General features: G+C 40.6%; 1 protein-coding gene across 6 annotated transcripts in view; it reads left to right on the top strand.

The window, feature by feature from the left end:
- SMARCA2 (SWI/SNF related, matrix associated, actin dependent regulator of chromatin, subfamily a, member 2) overlaps window positions 1-12,478 on the top strand; it is a 283,693-nt gene extending 271,215 nt beyond the window's left edge. For all 6 annotated transcript variants that reach the window (XM_068235810.1, XM_068235819.1, XM_068235838.1 and 3 more), the window contains 4 exons: window positions 163-264; window positions 1,831-1,963; window positions 8,445-8,581; window positions 11,445-12,478. In XM_068235810.1, the coding sequence (XP_068091911.1) occupies window positions 163-264; window positions 1,831-1,963; window positions 8,445-8,581; window positions 11,445-11,480 (408 nt within the window). In that variant the 3' untranslated portion in view covers window positions 11,481-12,478. The remainder of the gene's footprint in view (window positions 1-162; window positions 265-1,830; window positions 1,964-8,444; window positions 8,582-11,444) is intronic.
- Window positions 12,479-15,258: the final 2,780 nt, after the last annotated feature.

The following is a 15,258-nucleotide window of genomic DNA, read 5'->3' as shown; positions in this document are numbered from 1 at the left end:
GGTACTTTTGTCTTCCTGCCAAACAGAGGAGGGGTGATCACTAATGCTAGCCCATATTTATGCACCCGCTGTCTAGAATGTAGAAACTCTTCAAAATGCTATAAATATGTTCAGATTACTATGTAATCGACAGGTTTTCTTGCTCTTTTTTGTATTTAATAGGAAAGAATTCGGAATCACAAGTACAGAAGTATTGGTGATCTAGAAAAAGATGTCATGTTGTTGTGCCACAATGCTCAGACATTCAATTTAGAAGGGTCACAAGTAGGTATTTTGTCGACCATTGTTATGTGATTACTGTGGGTAAATGTAACTGAAGTTGTGGCAATAATTTGACGGGTGCGACAGTCTTAAATGGGGTGTAGAGAAGTGTTCCAGGTAATTAACTGCAGAGGAATACCTGCTGATCAAAGTCCTGAAGCAAAACGCCACCCTCTAGAGGAATGCAAAACTGAATAGTCTAATCGACTGGCAGACTAGTAACCTCACCAGCAGCAGATAAGGTGGGGTACAGCAGCATTCTGAATATCATGGGTTGCTTGAGATGTTATATGGGTACTTGGCTATACCACCTTTCATAAAGGGGTACAAACTGTAATAATGTTGACAAACACTGGGCCATAGAAGAGTGTTGAAGTTGAAGTTTTCAACACTAGTTGTTACACATTATTAGCTGGTAAAGAGTTAAGCTGGGTACAGAACTTAGCTAGTTAATTATGCAAGACATGGTTGACGGCACATCACACAGTACTGTTAAAGAACAAGTGACACCCATGCTAACCTAGTAATAAAAAACACATATATAAGTAGATAAATACTAATTCTACTTACATAACAGATGTATTGTGCTATCCACGCAGTGATTCCTGTGAATTTTATAAAGGAAAAGCAGAAAATCCTATTGCAGGCAGTTGCCATTTTGCCAAGCTAATGCTGACATCATATCCTTCCTGACTCTTGTTTTCCCCCCTCCCTTCTCTTGCTCATTGTGTATTCATTAGCTGCCCTCCTCCCAGAGTCTTCTTTTTTTTTTTTTTTTTACACATCCAATCACTGAGTCACCTCAGCCTTGCATGTAAACACAAGTGATCAGCTAGGCAGGGAAATAAATGGAAGAGGAGGAATATATTATAGATAAAAAGAACTCCCAGCATTCAAAAGAACTCCCAGCATTGAACTTTTTGGCACTGTTTGGCACTAGGGCCAGTGCTCCTAAAGTATGTGATAACTCCAAACCTTAACAGCAGAAAAAGTTTTGAATGCAGGATTAGCATCTTTATCACTTAATACACTCAGACCAGTTGCTGTTGAAATTTGATTCTTATGGTGACAATACCGCTTTAACTAACCTCTATTAAATACATTTAATCTGCCTGTAATAAGAGATTGTCACAGTGGACATAAAGCCAGTTTTAGAGCAACACCACGTGCAGGAGCTTATCGTATTATTTCCCACACAAATTTATGGTGGCAATTAGTGGTTTGTTTGAAGTTTATAGAGCAGCTGCTACTAACACAGGAATCTGTGATGGGGCAGGGTGCAACCTCCCTTGTTTTCCAGTAGCTTAGTCAAAAGAGCTTAACTAGAACTGTGAACAGTTAGTCAGCTGAACTACTGTCACTTGCCCAAAGAGGCCATATACTTCTGTGCTGCGTCTCCTCTTGTTGAATTTTGCTTTCTCTTCCATGTACATGGGCCATACTGGTAGCCTCAGCTATGACGCAGAGTGTCATGATAGAGATTATTTCTGTTTTGGCTGGGGATGCTCTGATTTTCTGCTTACATGCATTCTATACCCTGAAAACATTGACCTTCTATACTTTTATCAGATATATGAGGATTCCATTGTTCTACAATCAGTCTTCAAAAGTGCAAGACAAAAGATTGCAAAAGAAGATGAAAGTGATGAAGACAGCAATGAAGATGACGAGGAGGAAGATGAGGATGAATCAGAATCTGAGTGTAAGCCATCAAATAAAATTCTGTTTAAGATTTAAAGCAAACCATTTTTTAAAGCCATCTTCCGATCTGCCACATGCTTGTTTCAGGTGTGTGATTACAACTCTATTGATGCATTAAAAGATCAGCAGAATGCCGAGCAACTAGTATTGTTTAAAAGAAACTAAATATAGCAGTCTCCATATCCCTTTCAGGTCAGTTATCCTTCAAACGGAAACTAAAGTGGGAGGAATATGGCGGTCGTCATATTTATTTCCTTTTAAATAATGTAGATCGCCTGGCTCTCCTGCCAATCCTCTGCCGCTAATACTTTTAGCCATAGCACTTGAACAACCATGCATACTACTGAAGCCAGAAAGATCAGCAGGGCTACTGGGAAACTGATATTGTTTAAAAGGAAAGAAGTTGTTTAAAAGGAAAGAAGTATGTCAGCTTCCATACCATCTCCCTTCAGGTTCCCCTAAAATAATTGAACATTTTCAACTTCCTTTGCTGTGCCATCTCACCTTATTTAAAGCAGTTAGCTTAGTCTGCACATGACCTTGTTAATCTGGACTTCTATGTGTTCACTTTTTTGTCTTGTTTCAGATTATCATTTCTAAGCAGAGTTTACTTTAGTGTAGTTATTTTGATGTCAAATTGGTTTTCTAAAGCAGTATTGCTCAAAATGCATGCCTGGGACAAGGATAGAGCCACCATCCGTGCATACAAATTTTAGTCCACTCATTTAGGCCAATAAATAACGTGTGGAGCTCGAGAGATTGGGGAGAAGCATACAGAGCAAAATTTAGAGGGACCTCAACTCGAAATCACATGTAGCCAGCAGATGCACATAACACCTCCAGAAAATCAGAGATTGTAGATTCCACATATTTACAGAACGGTGTGAGTCCCTAATCCGTGACAAGGACAGTGTTATTAAGGGGTAACACAAGGAATACACCGCTACACTCCAGCAGTAGACAGAGCTGGACCTGGGCAGCCTAGGCCAGTAAGCAGATGAAAGAAGAGTGTGGGTCCGCTTCAATGTCTCCAAGAATTTATTAGGGACTTATCCCAAAACAGCAACAGGACATACAGAAGCTGACATGTTTCGGGCCTAAACTTGGTCCTTAGTCATATGCTATGACTAAGGACCAAGTTATTAAGGGGTAGCAGTGGATGCATACACATACTACACATACCTGTGATTGGACATAGATCTAATTGGATTTAAAAAAAAAAAAAAAAAAAAGCAGACTTACCACTCAGGGCTCATTTCCACTATTGCGTCACAATTCAGTTGCGAAAAAACATGTAAATGAATCCGCATGCGGTTGCGGATTCATTCGTGTTTGTATGCAGATTTTAACACCGATTCGCTCGCGGTTTGCGCTATGCGACTTGAACCATGTCAATGCCGGTAAGCATTGACATGGGTTTTTAGGCGAAAACACACGGAAAACCGCAAGACTAAAACGCTTGCGGTTTTCCTATTAATTACATTATCTTACCAGGTACGCATCTGTATCTTCCTTTTCCCATTCAGAATTCTGTAGGGATCAGAGCTTGTGAGGGAGGTAGATATTCCGTAACCAGAGGGAACTGCACAGGAGCAGCTACTAAAAGGATCGCTCACAGACTTTGCTACATGCTTGACTGAGAAGAACTAATAAGATTTTTTTTTCTTTTTTAACATGGATGAGCACTCAGCCTGTCTGTGTCCCATTAAAAGTGATAGTCTATAAGAGAATAATATTTAACCTATGACTTCTTAATAATGTGAACGAGAAAGTAAGTAGAATTTAATTTTGGTTGATCAGCACATAAAGTCCAGGAGTTAAGTTAAATGGTTTCTGGTTTCAGCTGCAGTGACAGGAAGGATTGCCAGCACAGTTTTCAGTGACCCAAAGATGGCAGGGACTGTGACATTACGCAGGAAAGATTGCCTCCTGTGCGACTTCTTAAATAGAATATATGAATCATTTAAAGTGTTTCAGTCCCCCTTAGTATGACGATGGCAGGAAATCGTTTTATCTTTTGCCCTTTGAAAAAGTTCTGATTCACATTCTGCAGCCTCCATTTTCATTTCTAGTTGAAGTGTAGTTGTCTGGATTAGCCTTTAGAAGGCATATTTAAAGCCTGCCAATGCGGAGAAACAACCAAAGTACCACATATACTAGCGTCACATAGCCAACCCACTGCACCAACACTGAAATCCTTCACCCAAATTGTGTACCCTAAAATTGCTACCTGCTCAGCTGTTGTTAAAACTGTGGTTTTAGAGCTTTCTGAGCCAAATTTAGTAAGCTGAGGTATAGCAGATTGCAATCTCGTGTCTTAGTGTTACAGCAATCACCTAAGCGCAAGGCGCAAATAGGAAATCAAAAGTGCACTATTGAAATTTTGCATAGCTCCACTGAAATGCGTAAAGGGAAAGTGTACATTTACCTATAGATACCCATAGATAGCAGTCCACCCATAAATTTATCAAGTTATTATTGTACACTTTTTATATAGTGGTGTCATCTCCCGTGGTGTTGTAAAGAGTAAAGTACAGTCAATAGCAGGTACAACAAAGACACACATAGGAGATGCACAATGCAGTTGTAGCCTTTGCTTACTCAAGAACTAAAACTGCATTAATAGATAATGGTTGACATCTAGCAGTAGGTGTACATATTCGTTTGAGAGAAGTCATTTTGCTGAGATGAGAAACCTTGACTGTTAGAGGACCCTACCCTTGTGAGCTTGCAGTCTAGAGGAGATTGGAGTGGATACAAAAAGTAAGGAAACAAAGAATTTAGCAGATGAGGCAGCAAGTCTTCAGACCTCTTGTGCAGATGTGATGTGGATGTGTGGCTGAAGAGGGTCAGTAACATTCTATACTTGTCTGAAGAACTGCATCTTCACGGTTCACTCAAAGGTTTTAAGGCTTGAAATGTGCCCCACACACAAATTTCGCCCTCACTTCTGCGCCCCTTTTTATCCCCTGTTCTATGCACCCTTCTATTCCCTTTCAACCCAACATGTCTTTTCCAATCCTTGCTCACTCTCTGTAACTTTCTTTGGCTTTTATTTACTACTAATGAATTAGCCTGTTTAAAAACGGGCTAGGTCTGTCACTAATACCGCCGCACACGCGCCCCCCCTCTCCGTCCTCCTCCGACTCTCCGCAGTGTCTCTGCATCTGTCCCTGCACATGCGCAGTGCAAAAAAAGCACCGACACAGGGACGAACGCAGGGACATTATGGTTTTATTATATAGGATGGATGGAAAGTAGTATCGAGTCTGTTTTGTTGGCTGCTGTTTGATGACAAGTCAAAACACCTTCTATTTTAAGGCACATTTCTGTTCTCTTATGGCAGAGATGATGGTAGCTCATGTTTGCCACCTCAATACAGTTTTGAAGAGAAACCTCAGCAGCTCTCTTGGATCACACATACACTCTTCACTGCTCTCTAGCATTCTACAACCTTGTCTTACCAGTCCCGGTCATGACCTCATCCTCAGTCACTGCTCATTCATCTAGTAAGATCCAGCATTCATACATTACCCTCCTGTCCTCTTAAGGCCCATACACACGTCGGATTTCCGTGAACGACGGGTCGTTTGAACGTCCCGTCGTTCAGTCGTTCGCCCGCTAAATCGGGCGTGTGTACAGACTGTCGTTCGCTTGATAAGAGTGAGTTTGAGCGAAACTGACTCTTATCAAGCGAACGACAGTCTGTACACACGCCCGATTTAGCTGGCGAACGACGGGACGTTCAAACGACCCGTCGTTCACGGAAATCCGACGTGTGTATGGGCCTTTACAGGCCCGCCTTTTGTCCTCTTCTAGAATGGCTGTTTTTGCTTCAGTTGTACATTTTGTGTTTTCCACACATGTATGATGCAGGCTGCACCTGCTCTCTGTATTGCTGTCATCTTTGTCTTAGCTGAAGCTATAAATGTACACTAACCTTTCTCATGTAATGAGCTGCAAGTTCTCTGCAGTCTCTCTATGCTATAATTCATGTGCTGTTATCTCAGGGTCACAGAGGGTATTCCAGCTCTTGCTGAATGGTTATGTTTACATTAAGCCTGACAGTAAAAGGCAACCGGTGCTACCTGTATTTAACCATTGATGTGCCAGTGAACTTTTTTTTAACACTTGTGCCCCTTGTGCCCCTTGCTGTGAAAGTGCAGTTACACACAAAGTGCATTTGAAAAGTGTGTTATAAAAGACTGCATGTGTTTCTACCTACAAACCTCCAGCAACATTTCCTGACCTGGAAAATTGAAGGCAAAGATACGGAGAAAAGGAATATATATTTCTAATAGTCGGCAATTGTAAATATGCAATGTGTGGGCGCAGTGCTGTTCATGCTTGCTTACTTACAAATGCCGCCTACTGCACCTGCAGGGGGGGAGGAGGTGTGTGTGGATGGAACGCATGAGGGATGGGGTCTTTAAAGAATCTGGGGATTACTGGTTTCTTTTAACCTGAAAAAGGTACACACCTGTGTGAAGCATGCAGCCAGTGGAGACAGGACACCTGCTCTGCATACTCGTTTATCAGGCAGAGAATTACTTTAGCAGCCTGACTGGTAGCATTTTTAATTAAAAAGGGGGAAAAACCCCTTTGCAGTATAAAACTTTAAACTTGGCAGCTTTCCTGTTCCTAACTAAATTTCCTTATTAATTGGGGCTTTGGGTGTAGTAATATGCCTCTGTAGAACTACAGTCAGCACATCCTGGGTTAGAAAACGCTTTTTTTGGATTATCCTCACATTATGAGTGTTTTCTTGCAGTGCAGTAAAGTGATTCTGACCTGCATAGGTGGGGAATGAAGTATGATTTTTGTGTGTAGGCGATCATAAAACTGGCGATACAATTTCAATTAAAACAATACTTTTTTTTTTTTATAGTTACATAGTTATTTTGGTTGAAAAAAGACATACGTCCATCGAGTTCAACCAGCATAAAGTACAACTCCAGCCTGCTCCCTCACATATCCCTGTTGATCCAGAGGAAGGCGAAAAACCCTCACAAGGCATGGTCCAATTAGCCCCTAAAGGGAAAAATTCCTTCCCGACTCCAGATGGCAATCAGATAAAATCCCTGGATCAACATCATTAGGCATTACCTAGTAATTGTAGCCATGGATGTCTTTCAACGCAAGGAAAGCATCTAAGCCCCCTTTAAATGCAGGTATAGAATTTGCCATAACGACTTCCTGCGGCAATGCATTCCACATCTTAATCACTCTAACTGTAAAGAACCCTTTCCTAAATAAATGGCTAAAACGGTTTTCCTCCATGCGCAGATCATGTCCTCTAGTCCTTTGAGAAGGCCTAGGGACAAAAAGCTCATCCGCCAAGCTATTATATTGCCCTCTGATGTATTTATACATGTTAATTAGATCCCCTCTAAGGCGTCTTTTCTCTAGACTAAATAAACCCAGTTTATCTAACCTTTCTTGATAAGTGAGACCTTCCATCCCACGTATCAATTTTGTTGTTCGTCTCTGCACACAGACTCTTCCCCAGTCCTTGCATCCTCAACTTTTGCACCAGACTTCTGTGGGGAACAGTGTCGAAGGCCTTTGCAAAGTCCAAGTATATCACATCTACAGCATTCCCAATATCCATATTAGCATTCACTACCTCATAAAAGCTGAGCATGTTAGTCAAACAGGACCTGTCTTTAGTAAACCCATGTTGATGCTGAGAAATAAGATTATTTTCTACTATGAAGTCATGTATAGTATCTCTTAGTAACCCCTCAAATAGTTTGCATACAACTGATGTTAAGCTTACAGGTCTATAATTTCCTGGATCTGATTTTTTGCCCTTCTTAAATAATGGGAAAACGTGGGCTGTACGCCAATCCACTGGGACTCTGCCAGTTGCAAGAGAGTCACAAAAGATAAGATAAAGGGGTTTAGCTATAACTGAACTTAATTCCCTTAGGACCCGAGGATGCATGCCATCCGGGCCAGGTGCCTTGTCTATTTTTAATTTATTTAGTCTTGCCTTCACTTCTTCCTGCGTTAAGTATTTAATATTACAGTTAGAAGATTGAGACTCTTCCGCCTCTGTAGTTTGCAACAGTGCTGTTTCTTTTGTGAAGACAGAAGCAAAGAAAGCATTTAATAACTCTGCCTTACCTTGGTCATCCACCATTGAGTTCCCCCCCTCATCCTTTAGGAGTCCTGTAATCTCATCTTTCTTTATGGCAGAAATTCACTTTCCAATAAGTCTTCCCATATCTGCTTTTGTTTATCTAGAAAATCGCCCATATTTTGTTTTAGGAAAGCAAGAAAAGTATGAATTATAAACTTAGTACCATAACATCTTTGTATTATCAGCACTGCATAATATGTTTGTACATTATGAATTAATGATTAATTCCCCCCCCCTCCCTTTTTTTAAACTTTGCCAGCTTTGTAGGTCTTTTTTGCTGTTAGCTTTGTCAGATGGCGTTTTTTAATTGTATAAATGTTTGTTTTCAATTTTATAGCAAAATCCATGAAGGTAAAGATTAAGCTAAATAAGAAAGAAGAAAAGAATAAAGGAAAGGGAAAAAAGCGACCGGGACGTGGTAAAGCTAAGCCAGTTGTCAGTGACTATGACAGTGATGAAGATCAAGATGATAATGTAAGTTGTGGCAGTAAAAATACCTGTGCATAATGTATAAATCTTATGTTACATCCTTTGTTTGAAAGGTAAAAGTACATAAAACTTCACCTTCCATCATTATCTCAGATTTTGGCGCAGAAAGTATTTTTTAGGTTATTGATGTTTTAAGGTGGGACTACAGGAATAAAATATACATACCTGGAGCTTCCTCCAGCCCCCTCAGGCCTGATCGCTCCCATGCTGTCCTCTCCTGACTGCTCGTTCTCCGCTACTGGCCCCGGAAAATCCATCAGTCGGTGCATACACAGTCTGGCCAGCTGCGCTCCCCTGTCTCGCTCCCATCGCCATACTACTGCGCAAGCTCAGATTACTCCCGGCAGCGGTAGCGCAGCGCAGTTGGCCCCAGAATGGAGGACTTTCCTGGGGCCAATTGCAGGTGCTTGGGAGGTCAGAAGACGGTGTTGGAACGATCAGGCCGGAGGGGGCTGGAGGAAGCCCCAGGTATGTATATTTTATTCCTGTGGCCCCATCTCAGGGTCACTTTAACATTTTTTTATTGCAATAAATGAGCCAGCATGTTTTTCCACTACCAATTTAACCGCTTCTGGCCATTGATAATTGAAATCTAATCTACACCCTGTGTGGGAGATGTTATTCCTGCTAGGGCATAGATTTCAATCCACACCGTCCACTCGCTCTCGCCATTCCTGCTGCTTTCTGCGTCGCTGCACCTGCTCGCTCTGTTGTCAGGCTGAAAGCAGAGTTTCTGTGTCTCGTCAGGAGCCAATCATTCATTGGCTCCTGACCCCATGATTGCTGTGGGAGGCTTCAACTAAGGCTTGGGATACTGTTGGATTGAAGGGTAGGATTACAGCTTGATGAAATGGGCTGGGTGATACTTTGACACTCTTTTTTGGCAGCATCCTGATCATTGCACAGGTAATATCCTGGTGCTAATAGTGAATGAGCTGTCATGCACACATAGATGCTGCAAGATGTATGTGTATAGCACACATTTTATCGCATTTCTCAAATCTTTCTGTGCTGCTGTGTACAATTTGAGTCTGTCCACTTCATTGTGTCTGCACTAGGGGTTGCTAATGAGATACAAATAATGCCAAGTTGATGCAGTATTATGTAAATTTTTATGCACATTTATACAACTTTAGCTGCAGTAACCACTCACGTTACTAGTGTACTGCGAGTCATGCGGTAACCTGTTGCTGGTAGAAACTGTAATAGTGCGGTGCGCTCTCTGCGCACAGCAATATTACCGCAGCTTGGTGCATCAACCCTAACAGCCTTTATTCAGTTAACTGTTCTGATTTTTTTTTTCCCAGGAGATCATTTTTCAACCTATGGAAAAAAAAAAAAAAAAAAAAGTATCTTTTCAGCACTTAACAATTGAAAGTACTAAAAAGCATAACACAAAAAGTAATATCAAACTTACTTTTAGTATTTTCTTGCATCCTGGGAGTTTTAAAGCGCACCTGAACGCAGAATGTCCTCCTGCTCTAAAAGATACGCAGCAGCATAATAACCTTTAAACATAAAAACATGTATTTGTTACAGCTGATACAAATCCTAAAATAAATCTGCACTTTTTCTACTTCCTGATTCATGGAAGCAGACATATTGTTAACAGCCTGTGGTTTTTAAGTTTAGCTTATCTGCCATGGCAGTCATGTGACACAGGAGAGATCAAATTCCAACTTGTGATTAGACACAGATGAGGTGGAATTAGACAGGCTAAAGGGTACACTTTAAAGGTATTATATTATAAACTAGTAGACCTAAGCCCATTAATATAATGGATTCTAGGTCTCCCTCACAACCCCCCACCCCTCCCGCTTCTGTGACCACCGCATGTCAGCGTTCATGCACGCGCCCACGTACATGCCTGGGACCGTCGCCGTCCTGTCCCAACGGCTGTCCATGCTACACATGCGCAGTAGCGCAAGTGCACAGGGACCGGGGATGCAGAGAAACTGCTGATTATTATATACGATTCTGTTGGCAACTGTGGGGATAGGACAGTGTCCTTATTAAATATTCTAGAGATTTGCTTTAACACTATCCTAATGTAACCTGCATTTGAACCCCTAGATTTGCCCTATAGAGACTAGTGACACCTAAACTGGCAATACCCATTGGCATCTGAAGCACTCTGATACTTCAGTCAGCTGAAGCAGGGCTAGGAAAGAATCCATACAGATAACTGCTCTGTGAGGGCTGGTGCACACCGAGCGGCTTTTTGGGCGTTTTCAGATCCGCTTGCGGCTGCGGATCTGCTTGGTCAATGTATCTCAATGGGGTGGTGCACACCAGAGCGGGGGGCGTTTTGCAGAAACGAAAAATGCCTGGGTGAGGCATTTTTTGGATTGCGGGTGCGTTTCTGCCTCAATGTTAAGTATAGGAAAAACGCAAACCGCTCTGAAAAACGGCACTTCAGAGCGGTTTTGCAGGCGTTTTTGTTACAGAAGCTGTTCAGTAACAGCTTTACTGTAACAATATATGAAATCTACTATACTGAAAACCGCAGCAGCAATCCGCAAAACGCTAGCAAAACGCCTCATAAAAATAAAAAAAAGCGTTTAAAAATCTGCTAGCATTTTGCGGATCTGCTAGCGGGTTTTGGTGTGCACCAGCCCTAAGTGTGCCCTTAGGTTTCAGTGGGTAGATAATTCTCAGAACACAAAATCTGCACAGCAGGCTATAAAACGTGTAGGTAGGTATATGTGTAATGACTATGCGGAGGACAGAGGACAGGGAGCAGACAGCTAATCATGTCTGCATGTGCTCATTACAGGAACACATTTCCTTGCAATTTTGCCTTTTTTGTTTGGTTTTTCTAATGGTTCCTTTCTTTTCTTTTTCATAGGATCAATCTGAAGGCAGTGGAAGCGACGACGAGTGATTTACAAAGAAACCGTTTTCTGGACAAAGTCCACCATTTTCTAGTTTCAATTCATCAAATGATTTTTGTTTTTTGTTTTTTTGGTTTTTTTTGTAATAAAAAAGAGAAATTACACAATGGGGTTTTTTTCACTACTCATCTAGAAGTAATAGTAGACTTGTGTCAGACATACATGATCTCATCGTGTAAAAATTAAAAAAAACAAAAAACTTTTTGTAACATTGTCACCAAAATGAGCCTGCAAAAGGAAGCAAGCGACATTTTTAAAGGACAGCTGTGGATCGGTAGTAATTTTCTGTAGGTGGACGTACGCCTGGTCTCCCTGTGCCTGGTTTCCTACACAATGGCACAGCTAACGTTGAAACTGAAAAACAATATTTTGTAGCAACATGAACTGGGACAAACTGATAGAATTAACTGGTTATTTTATTTTTCATCAGGCAGTTTTATGTTGCTGTGGTTCAGTATTTGTTTTATTTTATTTTTTTTTGTTTTTGTTTTGTGGTTCATATATGCAACTTTCATGTACTGGTTAACCCTTTTGCTACTGGAAGGGCCTACAGTATATCGCTTTTCATGCTATGGCTCAAATAGCTCGTAAGGTGTTAATATGCTGTAGTCCTTTTTCCGATGCCTCCCTGTCCCCAGTTTGAACATGAAGTTCTAAACCTATAAACTAAATAGCTAAAGTAATTTTTTTTTCTATTACAATTTCTTTGTTTTAAAGGAGTTTGGTTATACTTGTTAATTGTCGCGGACTATATATAGTATAATGGAATGCTTATTTCTTTCCTGCCCCTTTTTTTCCTTTTTTTTTAATTTTTTGCTTTGCTTTTTCCCTTTCCTTTTGTTTTTCTTTTCTTCATACTGACCTTTGTTACCAATGTGGATAATCAGCTTTTCCCCTAAAGTGTACTTAATCTTTGCTTTCTTTGCACAATGTCTTTGGTTGCAATTCATAAGCCTGAGGCAAATAAAATCCCAGCAATTTTGAGAAATGTGTGTTCCTTTACTTTCCTAATGAAAACGGATATGACTCCTGTATCCTTTGTTAATACTTAAGTATTAGCGCACATGATCAAAGAGCACCCACTTGGCTAATAACAGGTGCACAGTATGACAAGTTCAGGTGATTAGGGAGTTACCTTAAACAGGAAATTATGTATGTTGCCTGTGAATTGCTACGGAGTTTCACTAAATGAGCCTGAAGTATCAAATACAAAGTTAATTATTTGTAGTAGTGGCCATACATGGTACAATAAAACGTTCAATTATCCCGTTTATTCGATCTAAATGATCGAATCGAATGAAAGTTGAAAATATTTTTTTTTCATTCAAGAAATTTGAACGATTATCCCGTTTATTTGAGAAAAATCAGATCGGACATGCTGGAAAAATCTTTATATTCGATCTCACTGAATAATCGAACTAAATTATCTAATCGAAAAAAAATGAAAAATTGTACCATGTATGGCCACCCTTAGGGAGATATGCAGCTAATTGTATTTCACAACCCTGACCTGATTCTTTAACCACTTGAAAACTGAGGGCTTTTTAATCCTTTAGGGCCAGAGCAGTGTTCACCTGTCAGCGCTCCTCCCAATTCTTTCACCAATAACTGAATCACAACCCATCACAACGACTTGATCTATATCTTGTTTTTTTCGCCATCAATTAGGCTTTCTTTGGGAGGTACATTAATTATATCTCAGTTTCAGCCATTATAGTGCTAAAATAAAACGTTCTGCTGTGGATAAAACCCCTACATTTTATTTGCCCATTTGTCCCGGTTATTGCAACGTTTAAAATATTTCCCTAGTACAATGTAAGACGCCAATAATTTATTTGGAAATAAAGGTGCGTAATTTCAGTTTTGCGTCCATCACTACTCACAAGCCCGTAAATTTAAAAAAAGTAACAGTAATATACCCTCTTGAAATACCTATTAAAAAAAATTAAGTCCCTAATGCCGTGAATACACGTGGGCGATTCTCTTATCTTCTGCTCGTTTTCCTTATCTTTTTTTTATTATTATTATTATTGTTTAAAACTTTTTTTTTATTGAGAAAAAGTCAGCATAAACAGGACATCATACATTGAGATGTATAACATAGTAAAAAGGATAGCCGGAGTCAAATGTGTCATATATACAAAAATTGGCAAAATATAGGAATATAGCTTAGCTCTCTGACATTTACATAACCCCTAGGGTAGTCAGAGAGGGCTATGGATAATACTCTGATCTGAGGGAGGCAGCGGGCTAGAACGAACCCCCGTCGGTCATGAAGATAAACATACAACATGGGTAAGATAATACTTCAACTGGTACATCTGACATGACTAAGCGGACACTTAGCTATATGAAGTACTATAATAGTAACAACACACAATGAAGATTAACTACATATGGAAGTGTATACAGTATTACTCCCGAAAGGAAAAACTAAAAAGAACCACAAAATAAAATTAAAAAGCAACATAACAAAATATTCCCATGATAAAACTCATATTTTAAGGATCCTGTACCTTATAGTGAGAGGAAAATGATTAGACATGCAACCATGAGTCTGGAAAGAAAAATTAACACTGTGTTGGGCCCATCCTAGCTCTAATTTTGTTTTCCATAAGGATGTTGTTTAGGGTGATCGAAATAGCTTTGGATATGGGTAAGTTAAAATTAGATGAGCAGCGAAAATGATGTGGCAAATAGCGAGTTTATATTTGGTGGAGGAGAGTTTCCACACCAATCAGAAGTAGAGCGAGTTGAGGTGATAATTTAAAATTGTTAATCATGGTCCTGCGTATTAAAGACTCAATATTTGACCAGAGCAGGGCAGTTTCTAGGCTAAATTTCACCCAGGGCGAGGGTGTAAAAAATGCAGTATAGCTTAGATAAGTAGGTGCCTGCTGTATAGGTTAGGTAGGTAGGTGCTGCAGTGTAGATTAGATAGGTAGGTACTGCAGTATAGGTTAGGTAGGTAGGTGCTGCAGTGTAGATTAGGTAGTTAGGTGCTGCAGTGTAGATTAGGTAGGTAGGTGCTACAGTATAGATTAGGTAGCTAGGTGCTGCAGTATAGATTAGGTAGGTAGGTAGGTGCTGCAGTATAGATTAGGTAGGTAGGTGCCTGCAGTATAGATTAGGTAGGTAGGTGCCTGCAGTATAGATTAGGTAGGTAGGTGCTGCAGTATAGATTAGGTAGGTAGGTGCTGCAGTATAGGTTAGGTAGGTGCTGCAGTATAGGTTAGGTAGGTGCTGCAGTATAGGTTAGGTAGGTGCTGCAGTATAGGTTAGGTAGGTAGGTAGGTGCTGCAGTATAGATCAGGTAGGTAGGTAGGTGCTGTAGTATAGATTAGGTAGGTGCTGTAGTATAGATTAGGTAGGTAGGTGCTGCAGTATAGATTAGGTAGGTGCTGCAGTATAGGTTAGGTAGGTAGGTGCTGCAGTATAGATCAGGTAGGTAGGTGCTGTAGTATAGATTAGGTAGGTAGCTAGGTGCTGCAGTATTGATTAGGTAGGTAGGTGCTGCAGTATAGATTAGGTAGGTGCTGCAGTATAGGTTAGGTAGGTAGGTGCTGCAGTATAGGTTAGGTAGGTAGGTGCTGCAGTATAGGGTAGGTAGGTAGGTGCTGTAGTATAGATTAGGTAGGTAAGTGCTGCAGCGTGGTGGGAGCAGGCATAGTAATAACTCACCTTTCTTCAGCAGAATAGCCGATCTCACGCTGCTTCAATGTACTTCCTTTCCCGGCATCTGTCTCAGTAACTGCGCCCCCTGTGTTG

This window comes from Hyperolius riggenbachi, chromosome 1 (genome assembly GCF_040937935.1).
Source record: "Hyperolius riggenbachi isolate aHypRig1 chromosome 1, aHypRig1.pri, whole genome shotgun sequence".
In the NCBI taxonomy this organism is placed as follows: Eukaryota; Metazoa; Chordata; class Amphibia; order Anura; family Hyperoliidae; genus Hyperolius; species Hyperolius riggenbachi.
The sequence above is the reverse complement of the archived record's forward strand: the minus strand, read 5'-3'. Positions and strand labels throughout refer to the sequence as shown.